Below are 16,367 nucleotides of genomic sequence, written 5' to 3'. Positions count from 1 at the left end.
GAGCTCACTGGGAATTCAGACATTAATTCTTCTGAAAACACATCCAGTCAGTGACAGAACCAGTCAGAGAGAATAATTTCCCTTTATTGAATCTCCACATTCATGTCCCCTTGATATTTTTATATTTAGCTAAGGAGAAGGGAGATCAGGAGTTAGGTCTTAAAACACGTAGGGTGCAGCAAAGCCCAATTCCATTACCTGCGCTGGCAGCAGGAGCCTGACCCCTCATTAGGATGTGGGCTGTGAGAGCCTCAAGAAGGACAAGGGACTGGCGATCGCTGGTAGCTCACAAAGGAAACTCGAGATTCGAGAGATGCAATAAATCCCTGCTGCCTAGACATTTCGAGCATAATCTCTGCCAGATCAAGGATCAAACGAGGCCTTCAAAATCCCTTAAGAACTCAGACCCAAAAGACAAGACAGGTGAGTGAAACAAAAGACCAGAGATACCACACAGTACAAAATAGTAATTATTTATATTTTCAAAAAGAAAAAAAAATTAACATTTGGAAGTTCTCCCCTGCAGGAAGGGGGCAAATTGGAAGGAACAGGACTGGCTCCTTTGCAGGCGGCAAGTCAGGTACGGACAGCTGAGCAATCTGGGCTGGGAGTTTTTTCATACAGCATTAATAAAATTTCCTTTTCTCTTCTTTTTGCTGTTTTTGTTTTGTGTGTGTGTGTGTGTGTGTGTGTGTGTTTTGTTTTTTTTTTTTTTAGAAAAGGGTGGGGGGAGAAGAAATAAAATCAGAGAAAAATGCCAAAAAACATTTTCCACAATATCTAAAAACAGAGAACCATAGTTCTTGTCAAGACAGTATGAATTCTGGATGAATTATTTTTTCCAGTTTTCAACACCAATAAAGATTTTTTTTTGCAAAAGCGACCACATCAGAATATTCATCTTCTGGATCAAATAACCTCCTTCCCCTTTCACCTCCGCTTGTCATTTTTCATAAAAGGATAACAGGACGTCTGCTGTTCTTGCAAACAATAAGTGCTAACAAGAGAGCTCTTCTGATACTTGCATGGTGGTGAGGAGTTTTCACAAATATCCAAGTTTTAGCACAGTTGGATGGACTAAAATTTCTCTCAACATAAATACTACTGGTACTGGAATCCACAAATTGATTTTTGGGAAATTCTGCAAAAATCCTTTCTTCTTTCCTTTTCCCTTCTCTTAAAACTAAATGTCCTTTTTAAATTTTCTTTTTGCTCCAGGCACCTGATGATTTGTTCTGCTCAGTCAGATGCAGACAGGTTTCTCCAAAGTACCACCGCGGGGATGTCCTCAAGGCCAGCGCCTAAGCTGAATCCCCACAGTATCAAACTCGGCCAGGCCAGGGGAACACAGTGACGCAGCAACAGGGTTTTCATTAGGTTGAACAGCCCCGAGTCCCGGCCCCTTCCCTTCCCCCACCCCCATTTCCCCCAAGTTTATTTAGTGCTGTTTTAAAAGTCTGGGGCTACAATGCAGTCTTTTCCCCCCACAACAGAGTAAAAGCTCCACAGATTGCGCTGTCTACCTGGTGGTCAGTGCAGCAACGGTGGCTGCTGCTTCTGGAAAACGAACGGAGTCTTAAAACAGGCAGGACCTTAGGACTGCTTCAGGCGCTTGCGCGGGGGTCCCAGAAACGGGCACTGTGCCGAGGCCAGAGAGCGGTATGCCTCCGCCACCAAGTGGGGGTGCGACACCACCATCGACTTCCACCCCGAGGTCTCCAAGACATCTGAAGCATGACTGGGAGAAATGTGGAGAGACGGGTTACCAAAGGGGGAGTGAAGGATGGACTAAACAGCCTAATTTCCCAGAGTCTGCTGTAACGGGTGTCAGTGCAAGAAACACTCAGACAGAACCCTTGATACGCATGAGAATTTGTTTGTTGGACAGTGTGCAGACAGGTGACCAAGTTATGGCTGTCGTAACTGCAAACCAGGACTCTGAGCCACTACAGTCTCAAATACAAAACATGACATGTTCCTCAGGCTCATGTACATCATCCGTGCTCTTTAAACGTACGCCCTGGTGACGCCACTGAAGAGAGAGAGGGGTTCTCTGGGTCAGACAGCTCTGAGCTGCCGTCCGGCTTTGCCATTTACTAGTCCCATAACCACAAAGCAGATCATAGCCTGGGGCCTGCTTGATTATCAAAAAAGAGGATAATAACCACATTTCACTGAATGGTTAACATCTAAAAAGCACCAAGCAAGCGTCCAGCACTGAGTGAACACTCACTACAAGGAACATTATGCCTGGGGTGGGGGAGGGTATAGCTCAGTGGTAGAGTGCGTGCCTAGCATGCACAAAGGTCCTGGGTTCAATCCCCAGTACCTCTACTAAACCAAATAAACAAAAAACCACCTAATTACCCCCCCCCCATAAAAAGAAACATTTTGCCTCAATAGGTAACTTCTTCGAAACAATCTCACAAACGGACTTAGAGGACACTGTTTCCTGTTTCAGGGCATTTTCGGTGTTGAATAATGTTCACTCATCTACCGTGCAACCTCTTAGACCGGTCTCACCCCAGAAGTGCTGTTGTGAGGGCTTCATAAGGCCTGCTCTCCTCCTGGGGCTTTTTCCAACTTTCACTCCCCATCAGGCAAAGGAGTAGAACACATCCCACTGAGAATTATTTCAGAAAGTGATATGGCCAGGTCACTTGTCAATCAGGATGAAGGAACAGATCTACTGGAATGAACATTTCTCTCTCAAAACAGTATTTAATGACCTCATCGACTGACTTATTATGCCTTCTCTTTGCTCCATTCTGCAATCGACTGTTGGACAATTTTATTAACTCATAACAATCATACTTCTGTTCCCCAGACATCTATATGTCTTTTTTTTTAAGCCAGTGACTGTGAAGTAAAGGTGCTATCATCTTAGGGTACACAGCTTTTTCAGGCCAGCAAGTTATCATTTTCATCAATTCCAACCCTACAAGGTAGTAGAACACCTCACCCACCAACCAGATTAGACTGATGTTAAGGAAAACCATTTTCCAGATTGTCAAGCCGAAGGGAAAAAATGATTAACTCTCTACTTACTTCTAAAAGGTTAATGAAGCTGCTTGCCTGTTTTACTCACTAATTCAAAGTCTTTCTCATTTATTTTTCTAGCTCTCCCAACTATACTGAAAGAACTTTGAAGATGCCAACTCACTAGTTGATGAAATCCACTGCCTGAGTTTTCAACTGATCTGCACTGTGGAGGTCAGCCAGGATGAGAATTTCTGCGGCGTTCTCCACGGAGAGGTTACTGCAGAGGGCATCCTCACACATGACCTTTAAACGCTCCAAGGCATACTGTAAAACACAAGCACTGCTGTCGTCAGGGCAGGAATGGCTCTGGGCTGACTGCTACTGAAGCTGTTTTCTTCAGCAGCACCGTCACGTAACTGGATACCGGAACAAAACTGCACAGACCATGAAAAGGCTACGGCTGCAATTACAAAACATAACCATACTCTGAAGGCCGACATGAAGACACCTAAAATAACCTGCAGAGCTGCCATTCAAGTGCTAAAGTCTATTAGAAAAATAGCAGTTACAGAACAGATCCACGTCTCCAAGTTTTATCTACCCTGACTATGATGGAAGTGTTTTCTTAAACCGTCACTACCTACCCTTACAATGAGGCATCACTCTGCTTCAAGTCATCAGGGACATCACATTCTAAATTTCTGCAGTCCTTTTATTTAGAGCCAGACTAGGGTGAAGCACAGTCCTTTCTACTTAAGCACTGTCTAGTGTCACCAGCCCGGCAGGGTATTCCAACTGCCCATCAGGCTGTAAAAGGGAGCCCCGTGGTGACTTTCACCAGCATCTCTGCCACTAGTTGTTCCTGAATGAGGGTCAACCAAAGGCCTCCTTTTCAACAGAAAAGGATAAATAGAGACCGATTTTATTGGCGTTGAGGTTAGGATTCTTAGAGTAAAAGAACAAAGCAACAGAGACCCTGGATCCAGTTTCAGTCTAAAAACTTCCTATTTTCCTAGTAAAGGGTTCTATATGCTCTGGAAACAAAGGTCCAGGTTAATACTGGGCACATTGGATCTAGCTGATTTGTTTTGACGCAACTGTACTACTTGCTCTCAGATATATTATGAACTTACTAGGTAACTTTTTAGGGATAAGGAGGAAGAAGGGATAAAAGAAGGCACAAAATAAAATGTCATAATTAGTTCACAGGAGAAGGGTCTGCTCTGAGGGTGCCCACAGTCTCCGTATAGGTACCATCCTGGGAGCCTCAGAACTCAGTGACACAATTCTCCTCCAGGCTGAATCATGACACTCAAACCAGGACAATTTTATTTTTATGAATTCTGGGTGAGGAGGCATATCTGCTGGCACCGCGATCTCCTGCAGCAGAAAGAGAGTTTTATTGGTTTCGGTGCAGCTTTAATTTTTTTACATTTGAGTAACTGGAAAATAGTTTCCATGGAAAACAGGAATGACAGTAGACAAGCAAGAAAGTAGGCTGCCGTTTTTGTTTTAAAAGGCTGGAAAAGGTTGAGTAAATGTTCAGTCTTTATCCCACACTGCACAGAATATTCATCTTATCTTTTCTCAATTCATTCTTTTAAAAGGACTTTTACTGCGAATAGCTCTGATCCCTACTGCATAATTAGACAAAAGTAGCCATTTTTCTCCCTTGGGGACAAAGTTTTTTTTCTTAATTATGCTTCTGAAAAACCTGTCTAATGGCAGTACTTACCCCAGAGATTGAAACTGTGTCACCCAGGCCTGGGCAATGTGTTTTGTTTTGTTTTTGGTCTAATTACGCATGTCCCCAGGAGACTGGAAAAGCTCAGAAGAAGCTGTTTTAGCCTCTTGGGTGAATTCTAGATGTTTAGATCCTTCCATAAAAAATTTCTTGTTCTGTTTTCCTGAAGCTCACCAAAAGGTGTAAAGGTAAAAATGTTTCAAATAAGCTTACAGCAAAGACTAACGGGAAATTCTGAATGGAATTTGAAAATGCGCCCTTCAGTTACTTCTCATTCATAAATTTAAAGCACTATTGTGATTCACATGCTACATCTTTTAAAAAGTAAGTTAAGACATTGTACTGAAAAATACCATCCCTGGAATGTCAGTTCAGGCTGGTCCCCATACTGTGTACGTACAGTAGGTTCTCAGCAGGTTCTCTGAGGAGCAGTGTTTAGCCCTGGCTCTGAGACGACCCAACTCTGAGCCTTACTATTTCTGTCTGAAAACTGGACCTTATGGTACTACTCATCCTTATGGGAGCTAGAAGACGAGGCGGATAAATGCCTGGTATGCATAATTACAAGTGACTGCTTCACTGAAAATCAGACAGCGGGATGAGGCAGAATCATTATAAACTCATGTTTATAAAAAGCAAGCATTGGGCTGTGTCTTCTACTTCCTCGGAATTCGCAGTGAGATTTTTCTTACTGTCTCCACTGAAACCAACTTTACTGTGTCAGAACTGAGCTAGACTGGAAGCGTGTAGGATGTTCGCTTTGCTTCACTGTACTAATAAAGTCCTGAAAGGTGATAAAATGGATACAGCTATCATTCAATCCTTTTCACCTGTAGCACTGTAGCACTGACTGGGTTTACATGCCTCATCCTCTACAAACACTCCAAAAAGCTGATCAATAAAGATAAAACCTCCACTGTAAACACAGATACTTTCCCCCTCCTCAGGGGTGCAAAGGGAGGAGGAAGGAGACTACTCCTGGGGGCGAATCTCAGGAAGGCTCTGGTGCCCTTAGTTCAGAGCCAGCTTTGACCCGCAGATGTGGGCTGCAGCATCACGGTGGGAAGAGGAGGCACCTCCAGCAGAGAACCATCTTCCTCACAGGGTCTATTGCTGACTGGGTTTAAGCCCTTTAACCCCCTTGCCTCAACTGCTCCCCAACGTAAGAAAGATTCCATGGCATAAATAGCAATCCTTTCACCCTCCCCACCCCCAAGCTGTGTCTCCTCAGATCACAGGGCCTTGGAGGAACAGGTCACTGACCTCTTCTGGTGAACCCACATAATGAAAGTCAGTTTCCTAAAGTGTGATTTGGGGAACACTAATCCCTGGAGGTGATCCCTGAGAAAAGTGATTCCAGGATTACTTAAATAGGAGAAATTGGTCTATCATATTCTCTTTTAGGAAACTCAGTGCACACTGATAACACTAATGGTTCTCAGAAATCCTGCTGTAAAAGAGCGACACAAAAACCCCAATTTGCCTTGGCTAAACTCAGTGTTTCATTAACCTCTTCCCCTCAACCTTACTTTGGGAATCCCTGGCCTGTTGTTTTAGGTAATCACCATTTTTCCTTGAGTCTAAGACCCACATTTTTATTTTCACACTTTAACATTTCTCAAGTTGAAAAGTGTCTCAGTCAAAGTATACACTTACTGCAGCAGCACCTCTCTTTCCCAGAGAGCTAGTCACCATCTTACAATATTGAATGTGGCATATTTCAATAACTTCTTAGGTAAAAGCTGAAAATGCTAATAACCAGGACACTCGGTAAAAGTCATTCTCTTATTGACAAAGTTTAAAGTCATTCACTTATTGACAAAGTTTAAAAAGTTAATGAACTCAAGAACATTCTGTAAATTATAAAGCCAAATTATAAATTATAAATCCAAATGTTAGTATTATCTAAATCTTTAATGTAACTGTGGTTAAATTTGAGATGGTGAAGAGAAGAGAGGTAAACATCAAACTTACCCTTCTTTTTCATATTTAGGGTGACCATATAATTTACCATTCAAAGCAGGACACTTTTGAAAATACAAAGGGTGCTATTAATAACTGCGTTGGAACACAAATGTTAACCAGGACTGTTCTGGCCAAACTAAGATACACGTTCATCTCACCCACAAAGCAACATAGAAACCCTGTTGTGAAACTCAAGAGGTCACAAAACCCCCCAGTTTCGTAGTTATTTTTCTGCTCTTATCTCACCTTGTCGGCAGCTGCCAGCAAATCATCAGCCATTTTGTCGAGGTTCGGAGCCTTCCCCGTATAAATGAAGCACATCATTTCCTTAAAAACTTCAGGCTCCACATCATTGATTTCAACCCGATTCTATGCCAGAAAAATTAAAAATGAGAAACATGCCAAAGAACAAAATCCCTAAACGATTTTCGTGATTTTAAGCTCTAGTGAAGAGGAGCCTGTATCATTTTAAACCTAATATGAATGGAAAATTTCTCTTTGCCCTATTTGATTATAATAGCCTTTTCTCCCATCCTACATACCACTTTTGTTTTCTTTAGTACAACAGCAAGACAACTATAACTTTGATTTTTCACCGTTCTTTTCCTGAGTAGAAACATGTCTAATATCCTCACCCAAGACTGTATAGATGATCTGCCTAGAATAGTGAGTCTGCTTTACCTAGAATGGTGGCTTCCAGACCACTTCTCTCTGCTCTCAGGAAGTGTCTGTCAGAGAACTATACTCCATTTTAATAGTACAATAAAGAAAAAAAATGGTCAGGAAAATAAATTTGCTGCCAAATTGGGAAATCATCTGATTCTAGTCACTTAGCTAAAAAGACACATCTCCATTCTGTTAACATACCTTTTTGCTCTCTTCCATTTCATGTTCAAACATGGCACTAAAAACTGGGGAACGAGCTACAAAGTGAAAAGGAAACAGGACAGACAGGGTTATCACACCAAAATCTCTTGGTTCTGTTATGAAGAAGAGATCATTTTCTTTCCTGGCCCATTGCTACAGAAATGGTATTTTATATCAAATTATACCAGAATTGGAAAATTCCTTTCTTTTTATATTTACTGATAAGTGAATAATTATAATACATATGGGAGAAAAAAGAAATCACTCCTTTCAAAATAATTTCATATTGGTTCCATTCCAAGCATTCATCTTTCAAGAAAATTACTCAAAGTACCTATGTCAGATGACAATGGTATCCTCTGGGTAGATCTGGGGGCTCGAATGAAAGGTCCTTCATGGTCTATGAAGGGTGTCCTAATATTTGCATTTTTGCCTAGAACAATGACACCTACTCTCTGCACTTCCAGGGACCACACAGCAAGGAGGTCAAGAACAGGGCTCAGTGGCATCCACTAAACTAGATGAAGTGCAGGGTTGTTTACGGCAGGCTCTCCGTTCCTCCACGCCCCATATTATCAACAGAGATGATAACGCCCCCAGGAGGCGAAAACAGTGAGATATCCTAATCACCTGTGGCCCTTCAAAGCTCAATGCTACCTGACAAATTCTCGTTCCTTAGTATTTAACATCTCTTAACTTTTTTCCCTGGGGTGGGACTAATGAAAGGACGTTATTCTAAGCCATGCCCATTCTAGTCTAACGAACACTATGAAAAATAAGTAAACTTAATTTCAACCATGAAATTAACAACATGGCTATGAACTCAAATTTTATCATGCTGCCCAATAAATCAGGGGTTTTGGTAAAAGTTGAGACTACCAATCTCTACCTGAGAGGGAGAACAGATGGAACACATAGTAGGAGTTTGAGCCAACAGGTAGCTGGAACTTTGACCTAGTTGATGTAAGAAAAGACTAATTTTAGATCTGCCATCTTCTAACCACATAATCTTGGGTAAATCACTTAACCCTCTGAGCCTCAATATTTTCATCTATTCCAAAAGGATATCAATTCTCATTGTTCTTCCCTCAGAAGGGTTATACATTACAGAAGCTGAAGACTAAAGGGCTGGTGCATATTGTATGCCTGCAACTTACACAGTATCGTACAGTATCTACAAGTCAATAAAAAATAAAAATAAAAGGCTGGTGTTTTTAACAAAGAGGGAAGGGTCTAAAGTAGCAATATGCTTAGAGGGTTCAGTGCACAGATAGAAGCTGATGTTATGAAAATAAATAAAATCACCTAGGATAATAAGCAGAGTGAAAAGAGAACGGAGGCAACCCTCAGGGAACACCAGTGTTTAAAGGGATGGGAGAAGAAGAGGGAGGCCACACACTAGAAGCAGCCAGAGGACCAGAAGAAAGGAGTCAAATAACGTATGACCTAAAGAGTCCCTCAAGTTTACGAACCAGCAGGTTATATAACTTTGGAAAACTGCTTCTGTAGCATGAAGGCAAACTGAGTTGATAAGCGGGAGGAAAGGTTATAGAGAGGGAGAATATGCCAAATCAAGAAATTTAGTTCTGAAAGAAAAGAGACAATAACCAGGGGGAAAAGCTTGCAGGCTGAGGGTAAACAGGCAACAGGAGAAAGAGAGATGACAAGGGTGTAACGGGCAGAGTAAGACTTCTGAGAAGGCAGCGTGAGACGTGAAACAGAAGCAGAAAGCACAGTCTGCTCTGGACACGAGGAAGAACTCCTCCGCTAGAATGCGGGGAGAAGCAGGCGAGGTGAGAGGCAGGCACTGAGGGAGAAGGGCCTTGGTTTTCTCGTGGAAGAGTAGCAGGGCCATTTTTGGGAGGTGGAGAGTGGCAAAGGTTTGAAGTATCTATTATTGAGAAAAAGAAAGGGAGCTGACTATATATCTGCAGAAAGAGTTCTCAGCAGCGCTGAGGGCCTCGCTGGGCATGGAGACACTAACCTAAGAGTTAATGACTTCCTTTAGCAATAGTCAGTAACACCTACATGAGAGAGGGAACGGTAAGTGCTTTAGAATGACGGAGCTGAGGGTCTTGGTAAGGAATGTGTTGTTGCCTGAAGGTTCATGTAGTTTCCCCTTACGTCTCATGGCTGAATACTATGCTTTCATGTGAGGTAAGGCTCTCAGTCCTGCCTTATCACTTCCTCCTGTGTGCAACCTCTCTGGTCTTAAAGACTAAGGGCCTATTACTAGAACAAGGTGTGATCTTCCATGTTACTGGCAACATTTTCAATCTTCTAATACATTTGTATGGAAAAGAGGGCTAAGACCTCCAGCGCTGGGGACTTGGCTACGTGATGGTTTAGTCCTGAGTCCAGAATCCTCTCCATTACATCCTAAGTCCCTGTCTAGGGGCTGTTAACCTGCTCTTAATCAGGATTTTAAATTCTGATCTCTAGGTGCAAAGGCATTAAATACATGTCATCATCCACTCCTTGAAAATGGTGGTCTAAGTCCACTATAGACAGAAAAAAACAGAAGTACCACTTTTATGGAGTGTAGAATTTTTGGTTATGATAACTAATATCACTACAATATAAAAATGTTTAGTAGTAGTTTTTCTGTACTAGTTCAAAAAGTTGAAGTTATTCAAAAGATGATTATGCACCCACTGTTTTTCCTTGTTTAACCAAAACTAAAGCTCCCCAGGAATAAATACCAACCTGCTAAGATAGCTTTGTGAGCCTGGAATTCCTGACCAGCAACACACAAACAACAGTCTGTGAACCGGGAATTCTCCCACAGTCCTCCTAACTCATCTGCCAATCGGCACTCAGGAACCTTCACCATATTCATGGTATTCTGGCCAGAAATGTTGACGGAATCTTGCACCACACTCACCTGTGAAAGACAAGAAAACACAATCCAAAGCTCTTGTTACCAGGATTTTTCTTCCCAGCAGGAGGAGAGATGAGTTTTACCTTGTTGTTACAATACATTCAGATACTGATGTTAGTCATATTCTCTTGAAACCACCTCCACAAATCAAGGCTTTATCCTCCAGATCAAATAATTTCCAAACTATCACAATCACACTTATTCTACACCATCTCAGGACAATGAGGAGAGCGCCCCACAAATCTCCTTCTCCTCCAAACTTCTAATAAGCTCTGCCTCCTCTGCCCTGAAAACCTAGGCCAAACCACCAGAGGGAAAAAACAGACAGAAACAAATATTAAACCTCAAGTATTCACCTTATGAATATGCCTTAAGCAAAAAGTTATTTACAAAGAACTCCTATAGAAACTACCATTTAAATTAAACTCTCTAGAGAAAAGAATCTAATAAGGCTAAAAGCACTTCACTTATTTCAGTTAAGTCTGGAACATAAGAATAAAATGCAGCTTCTATAGGTCCTGGTGAATATTTGGCACCTCCTCACAAGTGCTAGTTTAATGAACAGGACTGGGCTTGGAAGATTTTGGATAGTGGTTACTGGGTGGGTATCCCACACACTTACATCCTCACTCAGCCATTTGTGACAATGACATACAAGACGACTGGCTCCAGCTAGACATGCACTTATTACAGCTTTGGAACAGAATGATTACAAAGGGTTTAGAGTGGAATTCAACTTGCCACTTGGCTTCAAGCAGCAGCATGTTTTACCGGTTGAATTAACTGTTTGGTCTAGATAAAAACCCAGGTAACTTTTGGGTGGGTCAGTGAAACTGAGATGAATATGCTAGGATATGAAATAAAAGGGTTTATAAACCATACAACATTATAAAATAAATGTAAATCACCAGACTGAAGAAAAGACCCAACAGATCAGTCTTCTGCTTAACAACCCTTGCTGTTTCCTCTCCTACATCATATTAGGTTGAAGCATTAAAATCAAAGCAGAATTCACAAACCTTGAGAATCAGCTCCCTATTCTTGCTGTTCCTATGAGTTAGATGAAGAAGATAGCTCAGGAACATCCTAAATGACCCAAATCTCTTTTAACCTTCAAGATGCAAGTCATCCCTTAAATGCAGTCATAAACCCAGAGGGAAAGTTAATGCCCCATCCAAATGACCTGCAGCCTCTTCTGTGTAGGAGTCAGATATTTACTATCAGGTCAAGAAGTTTATTCATTTGTTTAAAACTAGCTGTTACGGTCTTAAGCAATGAAGCAGCCAAGTTAATCAATTATGAATGTGCTTAGCAACAGTAGCACATTTATCAGAGCCAGAGTATAACATTATTTTAATAGCTCAGGACCCAACACAAACCACCCCACAGAGACTGTCCTGTGTAGATCTCTAATTTGGTTCAGTCACTTTCTTGTATTAACATCCTCACTTCTTTGATATAATATTAATATCAAAAGTAGAAGGTGCCTATTTCCAGCTGTAGCTTCAAAATATTGCAGATTTAAAAAAAAAAACCAACAACCAAGGAAAAGACCAATTAAACCCAACCTCCTCATAGGGAAAGGCAGGAACCTCTTGGGATGGCCAATGAAGGGAATGGAGAAAGCTTTTGGCACTGGGTTCCTAAGCTTGAATTAAACCAGGTTGACAGGAGCCCAAAGTCATTAACACTTGATGACAATTAACTAAATGGGGTAAAATGAACTGGCGAGAGCTAAGATAAATTTCAAACAGTTGTTACTAGTGAACCCTGTGCTAGTTATATGTGCACTTGGTAATGAGTGAGGCCCAAAGACTGTGACTCTTCTCACTGGGGCAATTCCTCTCTCTAGGCACAGACAGGAACACAGCGGGAAGGAGAATGTACCTTTACTGTCTGAGCCAGGCTTGTTCTGCAGATATATGGATGCCTGGAGTCTCCAGAGCTCTGAACGTCTGGCACCTCTTACCAACATTAAATACGCTTAATTAAAAATAAATTTTAAATGGCATTCACAAATGAGTCTTCAGAGCCCAAACTTTTAACTTAGAAAGGGATTGTTTTCCTCTGCAAATGATGATGCTAAGACGATACCATTTTGAGAAAAACTAAAGATTTTTTTAATGCCTATCAAGTTGACTATAGAGACTCATTCAGAATTGCAGCTGTGAAGATGACGTGACTGTGACATTTATGTCATCTTGGAAATGACTGCATGAAAATGTCTCAGGAAGGCAGTATAACCCTCTAAATTTCAAGTTGTAAAATGGCCTCACTTTTAAACTCAATTCCTTTTCTTAAAAAATTTCATAAAAGATATAAAATTTCATAAAAGATTGTGCCATTTCTTGTGTATTTTGTCTAAACATAAAAAGTCAAGATAAAACCAATGGAAATATATTTCTAAATTCTATATAATTAAAACAATCAAGAAAAGATAAACAGACTGTATACAGATTGTCTATGGCAGCAGCACTATTTCTAATCAAGAGACTAGCAACAATCTAAACGTCCATCAGCAAGGGAATGAATAAACTGATCAACTGTTGTTGAATATACGTATGTATATGCATGACTGGGACACTGTGCTGTACACCAGAAATTGACACATTGTAACTGACTGTACTTTAGTAATTAAAAAAACAAAAACAAAAAACTGTTGTGTAAATACACAACAGACCATCATCACACAGCACTAAAATTCAGTGAACTATAGTTACATCCATAATATAAATTTTAGAAACATAAGGTGAAAACAGCATGTCCTGGATGACTACATTCATTTTCACACCATTTTCATAAAGCTCAAAAACAAGCAAACCTAAACAATATACTTGTTCAGTCATACAGATAATAAATAAGGGAATGATAACAAACAATTCAAAAAAGCTATTTATTATCATCCTCTGAGTAAGGAGACATTAGATCTAAGGGATAGGGGACAAGCATATACAGGTCAGTTCAAAGTTACTGGTGATGCTGGGCTAGGTGGTAGGTTTACTACATTATCGTGTTTTATAACCTATAATGATGTTACATATTAAATCACCCTTTCTGTAGGTCAGGAACAATCAAACATTAGCATTTTCATACAGTGCAACTAAGATATCCAAATAATCCATTAATAAAGTGATAAAAAACTAACAGACACACATATTTAAAATTTGGCAAAAATACATATATTCCCAGGCTATGAAGGGATATTCCATGTTTGATAAGGAAAGAGATGTTTTAAGAGTTAACTAGTGTCTAGGTAGTTCATATTTGGTATTTCATATTTGAACTTTAAGGGCAACATTACAAAGAGGCACTGGAATCTACTAACTGTCAGAGGCATATGCGTTGAAGGTGAAATGCACACATCTTCACTGCTAACTGCTACCTGTTTTCAATATAAATAAACGGAGAGAAGATCAATAGAAGCTGAAACATTTCAAGCAGATTTTCTGTCGTCCAAATTATTAAAGAGAACATGAGAAGTATAAAGCTTTCATGAGTCTCTGTTTCATTACCAAAGTAAATTCTCTGTTAAGAAAACATGGTAGAGCCCATGTTTCCTTGGGTGAATGGCATTCAGCTCCACTCATGGTAGCACAGCAGACTAGAGATGGAAAACGGAGAGCTGACATGGCCCTGACACTAATCTGCTGCACAATGTTAGGGAAAATTACCCGACCTCTCTAGGCACTGCTTCTCTCCCCGGTAATGTGAAATCAAGAGAAGAGAACCAACCTAGCTCAAAGGATTGTGATAAGAGACAATTCAGGGAATGCTTTGAAAGTGCCTCCAAATATGTTAACTAAGGAATATCAACCTGGAGGACTCGCCACATTTCCTAGCAGACAAAAAGATCACTGAGAATTGAAAATGGCGTATTAACAAGACCACCCATTTGGCATTTGTCAGAGTTTGTGATCTAAACATTACCACTTAAATAAAGCCCTAACACACAAATGTGTAAGTCTCAATTCTTTACCTTAGGATTCCCTCTTGTGGCCTCTGGGAACAGCAAAAAACAAAAACACCCCAAACCTACAAAACAACTGTACTTATTACATCAGGACAGGACAGAAGTGCCCAAGCCGAAGGCTGAGTAAGGAATAGAACAGTGGAGTACTCATAACCTAAACCTGTATGTGGATATCAACTTCATAAAAGCCTCTAAATTATAAGAAAATGCTAACTAAACCAGTAATGAATCAAATACAAATATAAACAAAATAAACTTGTTTATAAATAGCCCGCCAGATAGAAGGGATCAAAGGTCAAAGGGATAGAATTTGCACTAAAGAATGCTCTAGTTTTGAAAAGTGCTAAGAACTTAGAAGAGCTGCAGACATTTTAAAAACCCACATATCCAACACATTCCCCCCCCCCCACGCAACTGTCTTGCGATGCTGAATGCTACTAAGTCCACAGAGAGTCTTGGAACAGAAACGAGTCTCACTAGGCACAAGCCCAAGAATGAGAAGCAACACTCAGCACCTGTGGCCAACAGAGAAGTGTGAGAGGAACAGATGGCACACCTGGTCCGATGGTAAGAAACCGATGGCATCAGCAGAACCCAGCAGACGTTTCCCTGTTCAACATCTCCTCATTTCCAAAGTGTCATCTCACTTCCCTTCTAAGTCACTAAGGCATTTCTAAACTTAACCACAGGATTTCTCCTAAGAGAATTTCATATGGGGAAGCGAAGGGAGACAGTGCCTCGGACTTAACCACAGGATAAGAGGTTGCCAAGTGAGGGCAGGCCAATTGGTTTCCAAATCAAGAATGTCAACACAAGGGTTGGGGCAGATGGAATGGATTTGGGGGTGGGGGGAAGCATATAAGAAAAGTCGACCCAGTGCAGACCTGAAAATGCTGCAAAAAGTCTACGGTATTGCCTAAACCACCAAATGCATTATTTAGAGGTGATTTCTCCTCCTTTAGAGAATAGTTCAAAGACTGGCTTTCATTTCCAACAGAAACTAGAATTCTATTTAAAAATTTTTTCTGAAATATAGGATCTCTAAGAAGGGTGAATATTAAACTGACGGCTTGTTTATATAACATCTAACCTCACACAAAACCACCTGTTTTCACTTCTTCACTTGAGCAACTGAGTGTGATCTGTATCTACTTGGATTTATGTAGAATTCAAATTCCAAGTCCATTAGATAAAAAAAACAACTGCAACCTTTTATGTATTTTATAGACATTATCACCCTAGTATTTCCTTCTTTTACTTAGCAATTAAAAAAGAGAGAAGGTAGCTATTATGCAAACTATATGTTATGTATTCAGTGTGATATTTTAATAAAACTAGACCTCCCAAGTTTCCGAAGCACCAGCAACTATCCTGTGGAAATGTTCAACGAGCTGTGACTTGGAAAAGAAGCCAGCTACTGCTTGCCAGGCCTCTTCCACGAAAGGGCAAGATTCCTAAGGGGCAGCTTCCCTGCTGTCTAGATGGTGACATGCCTTTGGAACTGTTATTGAGTTAACTTGTTAACTCACGGTGCACCCCTATTATTTGACAGAGCACACCGGCAGTTGGGGAACTTGCCTGCACCCTCCCCATGAAAGCACAGCCGTCATTCTCATCAAGTCATGCTGCTCAGGAAGTGGCTCCTTGACCATGTAATGTATAGGAACACCAACATCCTGGCTGACTAGAGGTTTGACTCATTTCTTACAATGTGAGCTTATGAGTAGTTATAAATGTATTGATAACAGCATGAAATGACTAATTAGTATATACTTACTAAAGAAACTACTTTCTAACTCACTCTCAGTTTAGGAATTTTACTACAAGGTTTCTCCTATAAACCTGAAAAAGGCTCTTTAGGGACCCTCTCACTAGGGAGAGAAGGACTCTCCTGACAGATAACTCTCTTAGCTAACAATGAATTAGAGAGCTTTACATAACCTTCGGTCTAGAAAAAA

The 16,367-nt window shown here is 40.7% G+C and overlaps 1 protein-coding gene across 5 annotated transcripts in view; it reads right to left on the bottom strand.

Moving 5' to 3' along the window:
* Positions 1-457: 457 nt before the first annotated feature.
* The window catches only part of SPOP (speckle type BTB/POZ protein), a 63,382-nt gene continuing 47,472 nt past the window's right edge, over positions 458-16,367 (bottom strand). For 4 of the 5 annotated variants that reach the window (XM_006218637.4, XM_006218638.4, XM_072938903.1 and 1 more), the window contains 5 exons: positions 10,265-10,442; positions 7,559-7,614; positions 6,938-7,060; positions 3,164-3,306; positions 458-1,738 (listed from right to left, as the gene is read on the bottom strand). In XM_006218637.4, coding sequence (XP_006218699.1) covers positions 1,594-1,738; positions 3,164-3,306; positions 6,938-7,060; positions 7,559-7,614; positions 10,265-10,442 — 645 coding nt within the window. In that variant the 3' untranslated portion in view covers positions 458-1,593. The remainder of the gene's footprint in view (positions 1,739-3,163; positions 3,307-6,937; positions 7,061-7,558; positions 7,615-10,264; positions 10,443-16,367) is intronic. The other variant, XM_015251470.3, reaches the window with a different exon arrangement.

This window comes from Vicugna pacos, chromosome 16 (assembly GCF_048564905.1).
Source record: "Vicugna pacos chromosome 16, VicPac4, whole genome shotgun sequence".
Lineage (NCBI taxonomy): Eukaryota > Metazoa > Chordata > Mammalia > Artiodactyla > Camelidae > Vicugna > Vicugna pacos.
This window is presented reverse-complemented; position numbering and strand designations above follow the sequence as displayed.